The 17955-nt window shown below is 50.7% G+C and overlaps 6 protein-coding genes across 6 annotated transcripts; 4 read left to right on the forward strand and 2 right to left on the reverse strand.

Annotated features, from left to right (window-relative positions):
- Positions 1–550: 550 nt before the first annotated feature.
- Positions 551–1012, forward strand: PHYSODRAFT_492732 (hypothetical protein; the record flags this gene model as incomplete). Its single annotated transcript, XM_009524076.1, has 1 exon — positions 551–1012. One exon carries the CDS (start codon positions 551–553, stop codon positions 1010–1012), a length of 462 nt encoding a protein of 153 aa, XP_009522371.1.
- A 3877-nt stretch (positions 1013–4889) lies between these two features.
- PHYSODRAFT_312723 (hypothetical protein) lies at positions 4890–5727 on the forward strand (the record flags this gene model as incomplete). Its single annotated transcript, XM_009524077.1, has 3 exons — positions 4890–4982; positions 5056–5463; positions 5524–5727. The coding sequence occupies 3 exons, from the start codon at positions 4890–4892 to the stop codon at positions 5725–5727; spliced, it is 705 nt and encodes a 234-aa protein (XP_009522372.1).
- A 3011-nt stretch (positions 5728–8738) lies between these two features.
- PHYSODRAFT_285308 (hypothetical protein) lies at positions 8739–9683 on the forward strand (the record flags this gene model as incomplete). The annotated part of the gene is made up of 1 exon (XM_009524078.1): positions 8739–9683. One exon carries the CDS (start codon positions 8739–8741, stop codon positions 9681–9683), a length of 945 nt encoding a protein of 314 aa, XP_009522373.1.
- A 3001-nt stretch (positions 9684–12684) lies between these two features.
- PHYSODRAFT_253327 (CBEL-like protein) lies at positions 12685–13842 on the reverse strand (the record flags this gene model as incomplete). Its single annotated transcript, XM_009524079.1, has 2 exons — positions 12685–12871; positions 12941–13842. The coding sequence occupies 2 exons, from the start codon at positions 13840–13842 to the stop codon at positions 12685–12687; spliced, it is 1089 nt and encodes a 362-aa protein (XP_009522374.1).
- Positions 13843–14475: 633 nt separating this feature from the next.
- On the forward strand, positions 14476–17166 carry PHYSODRAFT_327851 (hypothetical protein; the record flags this gene model as incomplete). The annotated part of the gene is made up of 1 exon (XM_009524080.1): positions 14476–17166. One exon carries the CDS (start codon positions 14476–14478, stop codon positions 17164–17166), a length of 2691 nt encoding a protein of 896 aa, XP_009522375.1.
- A 66-nt stretch (positions 17167–17232) lies between these two features.
- On the reverse strand, positions 17233–17705 carry PHYSODRAFT_312714 (hypothetical protein; the record flags this gene model as incomplete). Its single annotated transcript, XM_009524081.1, has 2 exons — positions 17233–17574; positions 17673–17705. 2 exons carry the CDS (start codon positions 17703–17705, stop codon positions 17233–17235), a joined length of 375 nt encoding a protein of 124 aa, XP_009522376.1.
- Between the last annotated feature and the right edge of the window lie 250 nt (positions 17706–17955).

Genomic DNA, 17955 nt, shown 5'->3' on the forward strand with positions numbered 1-17955 from the left:
CCGCACCGTCCAACGCTTCCTAAAACGATGTGGTTTCAAGCGGGGAAAGCGGAAAGGGTCGACATATCGGTTGTCACCTGCAAACGAAGCTAAGCGCGATAGCTACGTGCAGATTATGGCATGTGAAAGTGCCGATCGCGTTCGAACGGTTTATCTCGACGAAAGTTATATACATCACAACTACTCCAGTCATAATGACTCCCTTTATGACCCGACGGACCCCAACGTGATAAAGGAGAAACAAAAGGGTCGCCAATTTTGCTTCATCGCTGCCATTATCGACAAGGACCGTAACCTCCCGGATGCTGATCATACTGAGGCTGACAAAGCACAGTTTTTGCCGGAGACGCTTGACATTTTTGAGGGAGGCAAGCAAACTAAGGATTATCACGGGATGTTCAATCATGACAAGTTCAAACATTGGATTGAAACGCTGCTCGTTTGTCTGGAAGACCGCCAACTACATCACTGCCGCATCGTGATGGATAACACAAAATATCACAAGAAGTTGCCGCCCAACACCCCCCGAAAAGGGAGTCGGAGATCCGACATGCAGGCTGCTTGTAAGTTGTATGGCTTGCCTTACGCTGAATCTGATACAAGGGCGATCATGTGGGAAAAGTTGTCACGGCACATTGCTGAGCACGTAGAGCCAGAGATTGTGACTATGGCGAAGAAGAAGGGCCACGAAGTAGTGTTCACGCCTCCACACTACTCTGATTTACAGCCGATTGAGTATGTGTGGGCAAATGTAAAGGGAGAAGTTGGGCGCCAGTACACCAAGGATACTACATTCCAACAGGCCAGAAGTGGGCTTGATACAGCTTTCAAAACTTTGTCGTCGAAAACTGTTCAAGGCTGCATTGACAAAGCAAGAGCCCACTTGGTGGATCTGAATGCTCAGATCAAAAGTTATGATAGCCGCAGTGAAAACGAGGATTCGGACAGCTCCGAGACGAAAGCAGTGCTAGTGATGACTACACTAGCTAATATTTTAGATAGCCATAAGTAAGTCTAGACACTGATTCTAAGAAATATGATCCGATACATTTGTAGCCCTGTACGTCATCTTTCGATCTATCGGTGGAAGAATGAGGATAACGAGCATCCGTCCAGAGTATCATTTCTCTACGATCATGACTCTGCGACTAATCCGCTGCCTTATCATTGGCCGAGAAAAATCATAGGGGTGGTAATGATTGGCCCAAATGCAAGGCCGATTTATAATCAGCGCACATATTAAGGGGTGGTTATTATATAAATCAGGGAAAATTGGACTGCTGTTTCTGTGGAAACGACGCCGTGCTAAACCGTGAGACGCACATTTTCGCAATCAGGGAAGCGAGGCGGTTTTTGTGATACCAAAACATGTAGGGGTTAGAAAAAACCTCTCGATCGTGTCGTGGACTGTAAATAAGACTTCGAAGTCTAAATTAGCCAAAACCTTGACCGATTTACCATCCGATCAGACATTCGGGGTGCCGATCACAATACATAGGGGATTGTCCTGTTGATCCGTTTGGCCTGTCTCCATTAGAACTCAAACCAAGTAGGTGATCTATTGCGAAATTCGTTGTTGTATTTGTGCCCACTCAGTGATTTGGTTCGTTGAAAAGTGAAATGGTGGGGAAAGCAACAAAGCAACGGAGATTTGATATTTCCGAAGTCACTCAGTATTTTACGACCATACTCGGTTCTAATCGAGTGCATGGCACACACAAAGTCGCTTAATCTCTTTTTTCGGGTAGACTACTTAGACTCACTTATTTAAGATGCTAAACACTGTCGCGTCATTATCATCCCTCCTGCACCTGCTCCTTCGATGTCGCGACGGATGTGGAACATGCTGCGGATGAGTACCGCAACGGTTGCGGTCACGCTTCTTCGCATCGAAGCTCGCGGCAGGCTAGCAGCAGACGCACGCCGTGCAGACTGGGCTTCATTGAGCTGAGATAACCAGGCAACTGTCGACTGCTTCTTCGCGGGGCGCTCGAGCTCCACTGTATGCAGGCATGTCGTTTGATAGTTAACCAGGCTACTTAAGTACATGTACACAAGTGGACTCGGCGCCTGTCGGTGATGTCGAGACCGGCGCCAAGTAAGGCCAGAAGTGTCTAGTTTGACCGACAAGTACAGCGTGCTGGGTGGTTGCGAAGTCATTGAGCATTTTCCCAGGTCTATTGTGAAATTTCCGATATAGCGCCAAACTACCGATTAGATCAATCCTACGCCCCGAGCTAAGCTATTCAGACTTGCTAAAGTATTAGCGAGGATCGCCTTCAATAGCGAGAAGATAATCTCGGTTGGAACGACCACAGTCTTCGACAAGTGTATCATAGCAAAATCGTGTAGTGCTAAGAGTCTGACAGAGCGCTGACGAACTCGTTTTAAGGTCTATTGTAGAATTGTTGGATTTGCTGTTACTGCCTTGTGCTGTCACAGGGGCGTTCAGGCTCAACGTGATGACCACCGTGATCGACGACCACAATCGTGCAAGGGTGCCTGGATTTGTTCACCTCAACTCATAAAGAGTATTTTTGAACTGTACATGTACAGTAATCTGCCCGAGTAAGGAACGCCTGATATATATAAAGACGCAGAATATATAAATTGATGTTAAGTTGAGTATACTTTTCCAATGTACTGATTTAATTATTATTCAAAATGAACCGAAGAGCAGCTTTACCTACGAGTCCGGAATGATTCCAACAGTGGCGTATGGTCGAAGCACTAACCTTTGACCAGGCATCCTCGCATCACAACAGCGCTGTCAACTGGTCGACCTCGTAGGGATTATCTAGCCCTTCACCTTGTCGAGGATGCCCACTTTCTCAGACCAAGTGAGGCGGAGACGCTTGGACGGTGTAGACTTCATGGGTGGAGTGGGGGAGGAGGTGGGCTTGTGGGGCGAGGTGCAAAAGAAAAAGTGCGAGTCTACCACTACGGTACATGTAGTTTGAAGTCTAGTAAGATCGCTAAATGCGCGCCATTTTTCAAACGAGGGTGGAGAGCTGATGATTGGCACTGGATTTTTCACCTCAGAACATGCAGTACCTTGCACATCCCCCTATCGCCACATCGACTGGAAAAAATATTAAATATGCGAGGCTATTAGTTATACACCCGTTCCTTATTCGAGCAGAATTCTGTATTGGTGGGTTTGGAACCACTTCGACGCTTCACGAAGTGACGGGCGAGAAGGGGAGCGAAGCCCCTCTTCCCGAGCGCCAGACATAGGTACATGTTGAATAGTCAGTCTGCAATTTCCTCAGTAGCTTTCACCCGCATCTCCACGCCCCGCGACACAACACGAAAAACATTTTTTCCTGTTGGAATCGGTAATCTGAACTCTCCTCCAGTAGAACTGTACTACAGGCGTCCCCGGCCTATTCGCCACAGTGGTACTTGTGATGTTTGCGAATCAACAAGATTCACGTGGTCTGAACATAGATGAGTATGTATTGAGTTACTACAAGCTTAGCTCAAGAATACGGTGGAGGTATTGATGCAACGTGCCACTTGTCGCAGTAGATCTCGCTGTACACTCCTCTAAATCAATATGTTTGCAGAAGTAGCGCGCAAATCTTGAGAGCTTGTTGTACTTCCTGTGCGAGGTACATTAAAATATACAGCCGGGACTAGCCCGGGGACGCCTGTATAGTGGCACTTGGTTTCTTAATTACCCCAACCAAAACGATTACTGATTTCGTCCATGCATCAGTTCGTTGGCGAGTCCCTCTAAATCTTACAGTATCGGAAACCCGATGCCACTGACTACATGTATTGTGCCTTTCTGTCGTTTTGCCATCCTTCAGAGATAGCTCCGGAGGGGTTCCGAGCATAGATTGGTCTTCCTAATCTGAAAGACGGACCAGTAAAAATTGGCTTAATTAAAGGCTGTCCTGATTGGATGAAACATGTGACTGGACAGCCGACAAACAGTCCAACTCTCGCCGGCTCAAGTGCAAGCGCAACCGCCCGCTCTCGCGACCAGACCCAATCGCGTGCGTACACTCCAACACCAACGTAGCTCAACGGCAGAGTCCCGCTTGCGGGGGGCGGAGGTTCGATTCCTCCCGTGGGTATTACTACGTGACGCGTGTGTGGCGTCTGGTTCGAGCTGAGCAACAGCCGTATACAAGCGGTAAGTGACTCAGCAGCGGATAACTACAAATGCAAATCAGCTTGCGGTTGAGGGGTGATATGCTCGATATTGTATTCGTGTGATTGTGGCCTGTGTGTGCTCAGATACATAGGAGGCGAGGACGAGCGCAGCTGATGGCGCGACGCAGCCTGCGCTGAGAGGCAATGTGCGAGTGGTTGTGGGCTGTGTGTGCCTATCCGCAGATGCAGTGAGGGTGAGGGTGGGCGCGATTAAAAGGCATGTCGGTGCGCATGTGACTTGCGACAAGGGTAAGCACAGCTGGTAATGCGGAGCAGCAACCATTGGGAGTCAGTGTATGCGCCTTTGGCTTGATGGTGTGTGTGCTTCTCGATTGTGCGCTTGCTTTGCTCAGACATAGGAGGTCCCCTTCCGATTCTAGATCTCTACTGCTGAGTCAGGATGCTAGCCTCGTGACGCGACTCCAATGCAGAGCGAAGCTATTACGGTGAGGCAAGCAGGAGTTCCTAAGGACCACAGCGAAGCTTAGCCAACTGCTACCTACGAGAGGGTTGGACAGCCCACAGCGTCTGGTATCACGGATCTAGAAGAAGTGCAGATGCCGTAGCGGCATCCGGATGGGGGAATGAGACAAGAAGCCTATGCCTTTAGATGGATGAATGCACGGCACACAGCATTGCAGCTCGAACAATGTCTAGCTCAGGGAGCGCTGCAGTTCAGTCTGCTTTCGCCATTCGCAAAAGTGCTTGCTTGGAGAGCGGTGGACATGGAGGGTCTTCCCCTTCCCGAATCGCTAACCTGTCGTCTCAGCATCAAGAATGGTGACCCCCTTGAGGCATGTCGCGACAAGGTCCCCCCCGTCACCGACATTCGTGTACACGATCGCATCGGGCTATCACGCACTGAGCGCTAAAGTCCAAGAACATTTTGAGAGCAAATTTCCCGGCCAATGGAGACCTGAGTTTGATATCTATCTCAAGCCAAACAACAATGCAAAGCAGAAACATTTCGAAGTCATGTGTCAAGAAGATGTGGCGCTTCTTGCTCAGCTAAAAGAGGTCTGGTACAGGGCAAGACGAAGACGCAATGGGCAGGCCGGGTTCGAGCTTGAGGTATTTGTATACGTTCCCAAGCCCGAGGCACAAACGTCTCTTCGACGGGCAAGTGCTGCCCGAATCCAAGAGCAGATGCCCCGCGTGGCAGCGTTTCTGAGAGAGCACCAAGTCGAAGCGGGGCCAGCTTCGCGGAGATACATGGCTGTGACCCAAGCCCGTCTTCCTGAAGGAACGCCGTTAGCGGTACCAGACAGCGCTACCTTTCACCAGCGTCAGCATGTAGACGCTCAGCAGTCGGTCATGGATCAAGCCCTGGAAGCAGAGCAACTACTGAGCGCCAGCGAGTACCGAGTAGTGCGTGTCAAGCTTCATGGAGTGCCCGTCCCATTGCAAGTTAATGTCGGAGACCTGTGTGAGGCGCTCGGACTACCAAATTACAGCCTACGACCCCCGTTTCGGCCTCCAACGAACATTGAAACGCCGGTCCCTGCCACTAATATTGCGGACGAGGAGCACAGAGACCCGAATGTCGAATCGATGGAGCAATAAGAGGAAAACCACACACATTCGAACGAGCGTGTGTACTAGATTAGCTTGTTATCGCTAAGTCATTTGGTTTGTATCCGCAATGACTATATAAGTTTTGCCCCACTTCTTCTTTCTGTCTAGTACACTTGTACATCGCTACATTCAGCACGGCAAGTGGGTCTTCGCGAAATGCCATGTTGGCGTGCCGCTGAATCCAGCGCTTTAGGAGGGAAAACCCCACTTCAATCGGGTTCAGGTCTGGCGAATACGGGGGCAAAAAGAATAATAAAGCCCCTGTTGCGTGGATGAGCTCTTGTAGTTCCTTGTACATGTGGATCTTGACATTGTCCATGACGACAATTGAGCGCAGCAAAGGCCATGGGTTGAGGAATGCGAGGATTTTTTCCTTAAGCACGTTATGGAAATCAACACGCGTGAACGTACCCTCCACATTGCCCCACCCAAAGAAGCCCTGCACGTCTATTGCGGCCAAAATGGACACTCGTTTTCCCCTACTAAACGGTAGGGTCACTTGTGCAGGGGTTTTCCGGGTTGACCAGCCATACCGACGAAGAAGAGATCTAGCGAGCATTAAGATAGGCATCAATTTGGTTACGTCAGTAATTCCCAGTAATAAAACTTCAAGTATGAAATATACCTTCCATCCTTGGACGTTTCGTCAATGAAATCGAGCTGGTCGGGGCCACTATAGAAGGGCAGAAGCCGAGCGCCATACTCACGGCGCTCACTAGGCACACATTCTCGTGCCCGCTTTGTGAGCACCTTCGTGGTTAGGTTGAGGTCGAAGCGAAGTGCTCGGCAGATAGTTGAGTCCGACAGGCTGATCGTGTCTCGGAAGTTAGCTCGCAGCTCGAGGCGCAGCTCCTCGAAGTAGAAGCAAGGGTGGTTTTGTAAATACGATCGTACAAATGCACACACCTCACTTGGCCATCTTGACGTCTTGGCCCTTGGTTCATTCTTCAGTACGTTTCCTGTCGTACGAAAGCGACGGTACCAGCGGCCTAAACTACGCACCGATAGACCTAGAACACTAGCTACTGTCGCTGTGTCTATGGAATATACGTACATGAGCACGATCCCTCTCCAACGCATGTCAGTTGAGTTGGTCATCTTTAACTCTTCTGTAGCGACGAAAACCTAAAACGACCGGGCGAGTGTCGGCAGTGTATATAATTGGAGGAAATTTGAGAATTCCGCTACTGTGACTGGGTAAAATTTGATGTTATTTTAAGTACGAGGGTAATTCGTGGTGCCAATCACCGTCAAAACAGACGTAATAACCTAGCCCTCTCTCTAAGCGAGCACTTTCCGAAGTCCGATTTGCCAAAAGAAGTGAAAGGCACAATACATGTAGAACACTTCGAAGTGCTTGGCAAGCACTTCTTCCTGTTCGTATCACGAGTTCGTAAGCAAGTCGTAAGCAATGATCGTAGGCAAGAAATTGTTTACTCGCGGCAGAGTAAACGGCTGCGAAAATACAATCCTGTGCATGCACAAGAGTGTAGCATGAAGCTATATAATTGGAGGAAATTTGAGAATTCCGCTACTGTGACTGGGTAAAATTTGATGTTATTTTAAGTACGAGGGTAATTCGTGGTGCCAATCACCGTCAAAACAGACGTAATAACCTAGCCCTCTCTCTAAGCGAGCACTTTCCGAAGTCCGATTTGCCAAAAGAAGTGAAAGGCACAATACATGTAGAACACTTCGAAGTGCTTGGCAAGCACTTCTTCCTGTTCGTATCACGAGTTCGTAAGCAAGTCGTAAGCAATGATCGTAGGCAAGAAATTGTTTACTCGCGGCAGAGTAAACGGCTGCGAAAATACAATCCTGTGCATGCACAAGAGTGTAGCATGAAGCTATATAATTGGAGGAAATTTGAGAATTCCGCTACTGTGACTGGGTAAAATTTGATGTTATTTTAAGTACGAGGGTAATTCGTGGTGCCAATCACCGTCAAAACAGACGGGCTTCGAAGTGCTTGGCAAGCACTTCTTCCCGTTCGTATCACGAGTTCGTAAGCAAGTCGTAAGCAATGATCGTAGGCAAGAAATTGTTTACTCGCGGCAGAGTAAACGGCTGCGAAAATACAATCCTGTGCATGCACAAGAGTGTAGCATGAAGCTATATAATTGGAGGAAATTTGAGAATTCCGCTACTGTGACTGGGTAAAATTTGATGTTATTTTAAGTACGAGGGTAATTCGTGGTGCCAATCACCGTCAAAACAGACGTAATAACCTAGCCCTCTCTCTAAGCGAGCACTTTCCGAAGTCCGATTTGCCAAAAGAAGTGAAAGGCACAATACATGTAGAACACTTCGAAGTGCTTGGCAAGCACTTCTTCCTGTTCGTATCACGAGTTCGTAAGCAAGTCGTAAGCAATGATCGTAGGCAAGAAATTGTTTACTCGCGGCAGAGTAAACGGCTGCGAAAATACAATCCTGTGCATGCACAAGAGTGTAGCATGAAGCTATATAATTGGAGGAAATTTGAGAATTCCGCTACTGTGACTGGGTAAAATTTGATGTTATTTTAAGTACGAGGGTAATTCGTGGTGCCAATCACCGTCAAAACAGACGTAATAACCTAGCCCTCTCTCTAAGCGAGCACTTTCCGAAGTCCGATTTGCCAAAAGAAGTGAAAGGCACAATACATGTAGAACACTTCGAAGTGCTTGGCAAGCACTTCTTCCTGTTCGTATCACGAGTTCGTAAGCAAGTCGTAAGCAATGATCGTAGGCAAGAAATTGTTTACTCGCGGCAGAGTAAACGGCTGCGAAAATACAATCCTGTGCAAACCCTACCGGACAAGGACAGTTCGCGTGCACGCGGCTGTTGCTACAGTAGCCAGTGGCTACCAGCCACCACTTCGATGCTGTTTCGACATCGCGAAGCCCAGCCAAAGGATAATCCTGTCGAAAAGGGAGACAAACAGGTGCAGTAAAAGTTTCTTCGAAGCTCACTTCGGAATTTGAGTTCTCAACCACATCGCCTCAAAAACTAATCCAACCATGCGCTTCCTGTTCCTGTTGGTTGCGGTCGCCCTCGCCTCCGCTGAGGCTGCTGAATCGGCTGCTATGATCCATGAGGAGGCCGGCGTCTCTAGTTTCAACACTCTGACTGGCGGCAACCAGATCCAGCGCTCCTTGCGTGTTTATCTCGGCGCGAATGAAGAGAGAGGTGTTGGTGGTGTGAAACTAGAAAACATTCTTACGATCTTTGTACAAAGGGCCAAAGCAAAACTTCCACAAGGCTTCACCGCTGCAGCTCTCGGGAATTGGAAGGGCTTCTCACGTCGCGTGGATACTGTCATGGAACATTACCCTAAAGGTCTCAGCGAGAAGGCAATAAAGGAGTTGAGGACCGCTGAAACGAAGAGATTCACAGACTACGCTATGCTTGGGCCATCGGACAAGTATAATCTGCTCCGACCAATGCAAGGTGTTGATGAGGCGATGATAGCTCCAAACCTGGTATCTTTGACGGGTCGCAAAAATCAAGTGCTTGGGGACGCTGGCGGTCGTAGCGTGGTATGCAATGTGGTCATGAGGTCCGAGGCCGAAGGCGGCGGCATTCTTCTCATTTCGAGCTCAAAACTTGACAAGCAAGACTTTATTTTGCCCAAGGGGGGGCTGGAGAAAGGTGAAATAGCTTATGGGGCGGCGAAGCGTGAGGTCCTGGAAGAAGGAGGGGTACGGTATCGTTCAGACATTTTTATTTTTTACAGGTGGTCAGTATTAACGCTTGTGATGGCTCTGCAGGTTAAAGTCAAGAAGTTAAAGGAGTTGGGGGTCACGCTAGTGGGTGACAAGACTTACGAATCCTTCTTGATGAGAAGCAAAAAGGTCTACGAACAGTGGTCGGAGAGCAGACGCTTGCGCGTTTGGGTACGTGAGTGTCAATCGATCGAGATTCCTGGGGAAACGCAGCTAACAGTACGATTGTTGTTTAATTAGCTTCCCTGGGATGATGCCATCTTGTTGCTCAAGGCCAACAAGCACGACGAAATGGTCGAGATTGTAAAACAAGCTCGCGCGGCGGCAGCAGCTAAAGCGGCGTAGTATGTCTTCTCACTGCTGCACCCCGCCTGAAAAGTCTTGAGTGAAGACATAATTGCCATTTTCAAAGCAGGAATAGAGAGATTTCACTTGAAACTGTCTTCTACTATTATAGTTTATTCGCAAGGAAGTGAAATCTGTGGACGACAAACTATCGTATTGAGCTTGGGCGGGCTTTTGCTGACACCAAAAATAGCGGCCAAACGTGTGCTAGTACTATGAATACGGTACTTTCGACTCAGACAGACTTCAGTTCCACCCATATCCCGCAGGTCTTGATGAGTACTACTTCACTCACTTCCGCTACAAACTGGCACATTAGCACCAAGCGCGGGCACGCACTGCTAAAAGTTCAAGGCAAGAGACTTGTCGATGCGTGGTATTCCCTGCAACTCACTCACTACGGAGGTAGATATTCCACTGAGCGGATGCTGCCCTCGAGGAACATACTGTACTGTAACCGCACCACGTCGCTGATTCGTGTGGCCCTGGTGAGCATCGGAGTCATTTCCTTGCTTGTCTCAGGCCTGGAAAGCGTACCGCTTGAAGCGGACCCGGCAGACGGATGGAGAGCAAACTGCGGGTTATGGATCCGAGGGGGGGGGGGGGTCGTGGAGCTGTGATTGGATACGCCGGGGGTTGCCAGCTCGTGCACGATCTGTCCTCGAGGCAGCTAGTGATATTCAGCACTTTGAAGGCTTTTGGTGTTGTTGCGATCGGCATGGCGGCAACGGAGCTCTGGGTGTTTCCCGTACCGTTCTTCACTCTTGCGCTTTCGATAACCTGGCCGATATCCGGATACTGCTCGTGGGGTCATTGTGGGGTTTAAGAAAATATGTTCTCGACGTGATCAACTTCGCCGAGTGAACAAAATCGGTATGTTGCAAAGTTTCTTGTGTGCAGCGTATCCAGCCTACCAGGTGCTGTTCATCGCGGTGAATCATACCCATTACGAAGTGCCCGTTGTGCTGTTCCTCTCCATTTTCAAGCTCGTGATGAAGACTTTGTTAGCAAAAGCTGCATCGCACAGAGAAGACATTGTACCGGCGGAAGTGAGGTTCACGGCGGATTTTTTCGATGCCTTCTATATCGCCACATTCATGCCAAAGCTGTCTTGGAGAACGCTGGCAGCACTCCTGGTCATCCATTATCTACAATCAGTGATTGAACTGCGTGACCTTCACCAACGAACTCGAAGAATCTCAGCCCGTCTTCACGAGGTATCTGGCATTTCATTTCAGTGACACGGAGGGCGACCTCCTCACTAAAGTACGCTCCGTTCGTTGTGCTACAACGCGGAACCTCTTCAGATTCGTGTGTATTCGTCGATCGTCCCAATTGCTAGTGACATATTGTAATGCGAAATTTTAGATGTCCGATATTCTACACTCCACGACAAAAAGATATGGTAGCATATCATCAAATCTCCGACCGCACTTAAGATGATAGGTATACAAATCCCCAGTCAAGCGCGGTCGGAGCATAACAGTATTACCCTACCCCTTCCCAAAGTGTTATGCATACACAGTCCAAGATAGATTAGTCGTCCCGTTTGCTCATTGGTCGGAGCCTTGGGATGGATGGCACGGAGCGAGCGTAGCGAGCCCCCGCCTGCGGTTTGCCAGTCCGTGTGCGTAGCACGCGGCTGCAACCAGGACCCAGTAGTGCTCTACCTAGCAAGCGGAGGCGACGCGTGCGAGCCGCAGCGGGCTTAGGGTTCTGGCCCAGCGAGCGCAGCGAGCCTTTAGGGGTTTTAGCGCGTAGCTGGGTGATAGTTAAAGGTGACCCCCCTCCTATCCGCATGTTTTGTGTACGAGTCGGAGAAAGTCGGAGGGTCGGAGGTTTTTGGGTATGGACACCACCAAAAGTGGCTGTAACTTCGTCATTTTTTATCGTTTTAAGGTGCGGTTTGGACTAGAGTCGCAGAACACGCTGATAAAGATCTGCACGCTGCTAACACGCGCGCTTTTGCGCTTCTTCAGGTAGCTCACATACAAATCACTGATTCTGCCCAGGTGACAAAACTTATGGACAGCTAATCCCCATACAAAATCCTATATTAACCAAAACCCCTTACAAATGATACAACTTGGACTTTGTATGGGGCGACAAAGGAACCAGCCTCACGGCGATACTCGCGACGTTAGACAAATATCTGATGGCATTATCGTGTACTAGAAGGTGTGTTTAGTGATCTGTAATAAACACATCGACTAGGATGCAACTGAAGGTGTCTCGCAAATCGTCAGATAATACAGCCACCACTCGAAATTTCAGTCGCTTACTACTTGCTCAGTTTTGTGCGATGGTCGATGTGTTTATTACAGATCACTAAACACACCTTCTAGTACACGATAATGCCATCAGATATTTGTCTAACGTCGCGAGTATCGCCGTGAGGCTGGTTCCTTTGTCGCCCCATACAAAGTCCAAGTTGTATCATTTGTAAGGGGTTTTGGTTAATATAGGATTTTGTATGGGGATTAGCTGTCCATAAGTTTTGTCACCTGGGCAGAATCAGTGATTTGTATGTGAGCTACCTGAAGAAGCGCAAAAGCGCGCGTGTTAGCAGCGTGCAGATCTTTATCAGCGTGTTCTGCGACTCTAGTCCAAACCGCACCTTAAAACGATAAAATATGACGAAGTTACAGCCACTTTTGGTGGTGTCCATATCTTTTTGTCGTGGAGTGTACCATGGCGCCGTGAGTGTCACCACCAATTTTTAGCCGATAAATGAATCACCCGCGATTTGCACCTTAGATGGAGGAAAACTAAGGAATGACATGAAAAAGTGTTATTTTCTTCACGTTAATAGACTCAGAGTGGAAAATTTGTGATCACTACCGTGTTTGGTAGCTACAGTATGTGTCCTCCCTCTTAGGGGCTGTTGAGTGCCCGCTTACTCCACTGCCACGACCTTGAAGGCCGAGATCGCAGCCGCATTGTACTGGCGAGTGCCGCTGCCAGTCTTGAGGTAGCACTCGCTCTGGCCGTCGTTGTTCTTGTTCACGAACGTGAAAGCGAAGCAGTCCGAGTCCTTAATGCACGCGTCGCAGCACGAATCGGGCAGCAATCCCTTCTTCACACTCAAGTCGTCTCCATAGAAGTCCACGCCGACCTCGACCGTTGGGCACCACTCGGGAGCAGCAACTCACTGGTAGTAGCCAGGATTCCACGGCTGGCAGAAGGCGCCATCCGGGCAGCAACCCGATCCACTGTTGGCATTGCCACACGAGTCTCCCACCTTCGCAGGGCACAAAGGCTCGACAAAGTCCTTGTAGGCGGCCGACACTGCACCTTTCTTCGCGATTCGCCCCGCCGTTGAAGACTTGAGGTAGCACGCGGTCTTGCCGTCGGGGTTCTCGTTCACGAAGGTGTAGGCAGCACATCCGCTGGTGCTCGCGCACCAATTGCAACACTCGTCCGGTTGAATACCGAAGATGGTCTTGAGGTCGTTGCCGTTGTAGTCGATGTTGGTCTCTTGGTCAGGGCACTGGTCCGGTTTGTCGATGCACTGGTAGTAGCCAGCGTTCCACGGCTGGCAGTACGTGTCGTCCGGGCAGCAGGTCGTACCGGCGTTTGAGTTGCCGCAGCCGTCCCAGAGCTTCGCAGTGCAGGTGTCGTTGGAAGGCACAAAGTCCTTGTAGGTGGCGGATACAGCTCCCTTCTTCTCTACGCGCCCGGCAGTCGAAGACTTGAGGTAGCACGAGGTGATGCCGTCCGGGTTCTCATTCACGAAGGTGTAGGCGGCACACCCGCTGGTGCTCGCGCACCTATCGCAGCACTCATCCGGTCGCACCCCGCGGATGGCCTCGAGGTCGTTCCCGTAGTAGTCGATGTCGGTCTCTTGGTCGGGACAGAGCTCCGGCTTGTCGAGACATTGATAGTAGCCCGAGTTCCACGGCTGGCAGTAGCCGTAGTCGCAGCAGTTGATCTCTCGGGAGCGAGAGCTGTCGCCGCAGGGGCCGCCGATGGTGTTCTGGCAGCGGATGTGGAACTGTGCCGAGGATGCAGTCGTCCAGCCAGCCAAGAGTGCAGTCACCGCCGAGACTTTCATGGTCGTGGGGTCGAGGCTTGATCACTTGGTCGACGCGGGGAATCGAGGAATGCGTCGGCGCGGGGCTTTGACCCTGGTGTTACTTACTACCTAGGCCACGAACGGGCACGCTTATGGGTGCGTGGTAGCTGGACTTTATCGAAACGAACAGCAAATACCTGGACTTGAAGTTGGAATCCACGCTATGCTTCAAACCAAACTTTGGTTCCGATGTTGTGGGTATCATGTCAGCTTATATTTCCACGGCATGCAGGTATTTTGCCACGGAAGTCTTGGCATGCGTCTTGTGTGCAGTGAAGTGCTTGGGATCCCTCCATGCCTACATCGGTTGTTTTTAGGGGACTGTCATGAGTTCGCCTTGGAATAGTTGAGCAAGATAACGGACGCCTGCAGGGGTTGTTACCAATGGGTTCACTTGTTGCCAAGCCCACAACTAGCTTTTAGTCGCTTCGTGCAATGGTGGACGCTGACTTGCCGTGTGTGGAAAGAGCGTGGAGCACGTCCAACCTGTTACAGTCCGTCGCGGAAGCGGCAGCTGCAGTTCAACCGCTGCCGGCAAATTTTGGGAAACTTGTCGACGAGCTGCATACGGCAATGGCTTCTCCATCCAAAGGTGATCTTCCAATGACCTCTATGAGCCCTATTGAGACCGTCGTGCCAGATTCGATGGAGCCTCGATCGCCCAGCATGGCCGTATCGCCCACCTCCCCGGCAAATAAACCGTCTTCGAATACACTGTCAGTGCTGAGTGCAGCTGCAGCCTCTCTCAAAGACAAGACGCAGCAGGTCGCGCAACAGCAGAAGCGCGCGCTCTCCGCGTTCCAGCAGAAAGGGGGTCTGGTGAGTTGGCTGCATGGCGAGATGGATGAATCGAGCCATCGCTCCATCAGTAACTTGAACTCGACTGCATGGCCTGCGGCGTCAGCTCCGACATCTCCAGCGACACAGCAGACTTTGGGTGATTTTTTATCGTTTGTGGAGACTATCGACCGAGACGACCTGCGCACTCCACCAAGTCCTCGCTCACCTGCCGAGTCCCCGATACCAGCAGCCATTGCTGGTCGGCGACGCTCGATGCCAAACATGAAGTCCGGGTCCCTGCTGGACAATTTCTTCGACAAAGTAACTGGAGCCACGACAGCGCCTACCGTCCAGCCGTCCCCCACATCCCCACAACTTAGAGTCAAGCTTCGGCCAACAGTATCTCCACCAAAGTATCAAGCCGAGTCGCTCGACGACTTCATTAATGGGCAGCAAGCTGGAAATCAATCACCTCGATCGAGAGCACCTTCTTCTCCAGAGACCACTCGACAGCGAGCTGTTACGATGGAATTGAGGCCAACTGCTGATGACTCACCCTCTCCAGCCCTTTCGAAAGCTCGATCTGCTGCTTCACTCGGCTCTTCACGATCTTTTCCAGAAACTCGTTTCTCACTTGATGATGTTTTGTCGGACGAATGGAGCTCCACGGTTCTCTGGGCGTATCTGTACAGCTCTGCAGGCGGTCGAGACCCTCAGCACCATCAGCGAATGAGTTTCCTGGTTGAAACAACCTTCCGCATCACACCACTCTACCGAAAACTGGCCGGAAGTATGAATGACACGACTGCGGACAGCGAGCGCGACTTCATGAAGCTAGTCGTACGATTGAAGCGCCTCCACTCCTGTTTCCTCGTGCATAGTGGAGCTACCACGCACGCAAAGAGTGGAGTCCCGGTAGCGTCACCTGCAGCAAGCCACGCTAAAAATCAGCTTGCTGTGGCGATACACACCTTGAGCGACCAAAGAGCTCCAAACAATGAGTTAACACTCGATGCTCGAGTCGAGAAGGCTGTATCGCTACTGTTTCAGCTTGCTCGTGAAGTTGAGCGCGAGTTTCGAGTGCTTGGTACCAGAAGTTATGCGAGTTTTGCTGACAGCTTGCTGTATCGCGACTTTGTTGGTCACGGATCTGGTCACGGAAACATCGCGGTGCTGCTGCGTGCGGCGCGTATCCCCTTCTACCAGCAGCCTAACCGCGTGGCAGATCCTATTTCTTTGATTGATCTCGCTTCGGAGCCAGACTCGGCTGCAGCGACTGTTTTCTCACGAGCTAGATGCCAAGCTTTTGTAGTCGCAGTATTACCCGATGGCTCCATTCAGTTCACGATCGTATCTCCAAATGTCACTGACGAATCCACGCCTGAGCAGACAATTTTGCAGCAGACGATCGAGCCATTCCTCAATCCATCCGCAAACATCCACCCAGCCTCTTCAAAGCCTCTGGCATTCAACTTTATCGCTGGGAGTGGCGACAAGCTAGTTTATGGCGCAGTAATGTGGCTGCCTGTTGGTCAGAACGACACGACAGGAACGGAAGTACTTCCTACTGGTCTCTGCATCGTCTCGAAGTTTTCACTGGTCGATTCCATGCGCCATTTCCTCAGTGCCTTGTGGACGCGATCAGGGGACAGCATCAAGCTCTGTGGCGCGGAAACAACGTCTATCTCTCCCGAAGACATCGAGCATGCCTCACTTGCCATGGGTCAGCATTTCCTCGCTGGAAACAAAGAGCTTCAATTGGGTCAGCCCGATAATGTCCTGCTTCCGGCTGTCGACTTCAAACTCAGTGACCTCTTCGACTGTCTGTCGCTGACGAATGTGCTTCGACTCTTTGCGTTCGCTTTACTGGAGAAGAAAATCGTGCTAGTGGCCTCTAGTTACACGATCCTCTTCTCGGTGTGCGAGGCACTGCGAACTCTGCTCTATCCGCTCGTGTGGAGTCACGTGTACGTCCCCGTGCTGCCGCTCGCTCTCAAAGACTGTCTGCAATGCCCCACGCCGTTCATCTTCGGCCTGCACGACTCGTACGTGCGCCACAGCGACACGCCCCGACCTTCGAACGACCTGGTCATTGTCAACCTCGATCGCGACTCCCTTACAGGCGGAGGCGACGTCTTCCTGCCGCCTGTGCGCCATTCAATACTGCGAGAAGATCTCTTCCGGCTCTGCAAGCCCCACTTGACCTCCCGTGACAGCGTAGACGGGTTCGACGCTCGCCCAACGGAAGAGTTCCCAGTGCTTTCTATCCGTCGGTTGTTCCGCAAGCACCTACGCGAGATCTTGGCGTCCTTGGAGCCCTGCGTCAACCGCTTCGAGCTCAACGGCCAATGTGTGAGCGTGGTGGACAACGCCAACTCGAGCCAGTGGCCCGCAGACACCGCTCGCTTCTGCTCTGCCATGCTGCACACCCAAGCTGTGTCCACGTACCTTGCTTCCCCTCAGTCGGATGATATAGCGAAGGTCGAGCGGGTCTCTGCCAGCACAATAAAAAATATTCTGTAAAAAAACTTGCGGAATAGATATCAAAGAAGAGAGGGGGGGGTCATTTGAATGTAGCCATTTCGCTCTTCACTCAACGCCGTACTTGTCCTTGAGGTCCTGCAGCTCCTGCTTCTGCTTGTCCAGGTCCACGGCGGCCTTGCGCTGCTGCATCTTGTTGGCCTGGTAGTAGAGCACGATGAGGTAGCGGCCGCACACGTTGAAGCCCGAGAGGTGGTCCACCGCGTTCTTGGCGTCGTAGATGTCCTCGTACACCACGAAGGCCGTGCCGCGCGTGTCGTTGTTGACGCCCAGGCGGATCTGGCGGATGGCCCCGTACTTGCCGAAGATGTCGTACAGCTCCTCGGACGAGATTTTGAACGGCAGGTTGCGCACGTACAGCACGCGGTTCACCTCGGGCGGCAGGCGCGCCTGCGAGGCGTGATATATATATGCGCACATACACACACATACGCACTCAATATAAGCTGTGGCAGGCAAAGAAAGCGCTAGTAGAGGCTGTCACGTACGTTGCCGCGACGACCCTGACCTTGAGCAGACATCGCCATCGTCGAGTCGATGGAAAATGCGTTTAGTGTGTGGCACATAAACCCTTTGAAAGATGTTAATACTGTATTTGGTTTGAGAGGGGAAAAGTTGAACACAACACTTCATTTTTATTATAATATAATACCGCAAGCGTATTGGTATTTTGACGCCAGCCAACTCGAATGAGGTTGGTTGTCGTGGCGGGTAAACATTGAACGGCTTGTTCTTTTCTTTTCTTTATAAGCTGACGAGAGGGTCGTTTCC

Source organism: Phytophthora sojae (assembly GCF_000149755.1).
Source record: "Phytophthora sojae unplaced genomic scaffold PHYSOscaffold_3, whole genome shotgun sequence".
NCBI classification, from domain to species: Eukaryota; Oomycota; class Peronosporomycetes; order Peronosporales; family Peronosporaceae; genus Phytophthora; species Phytophthora sojae.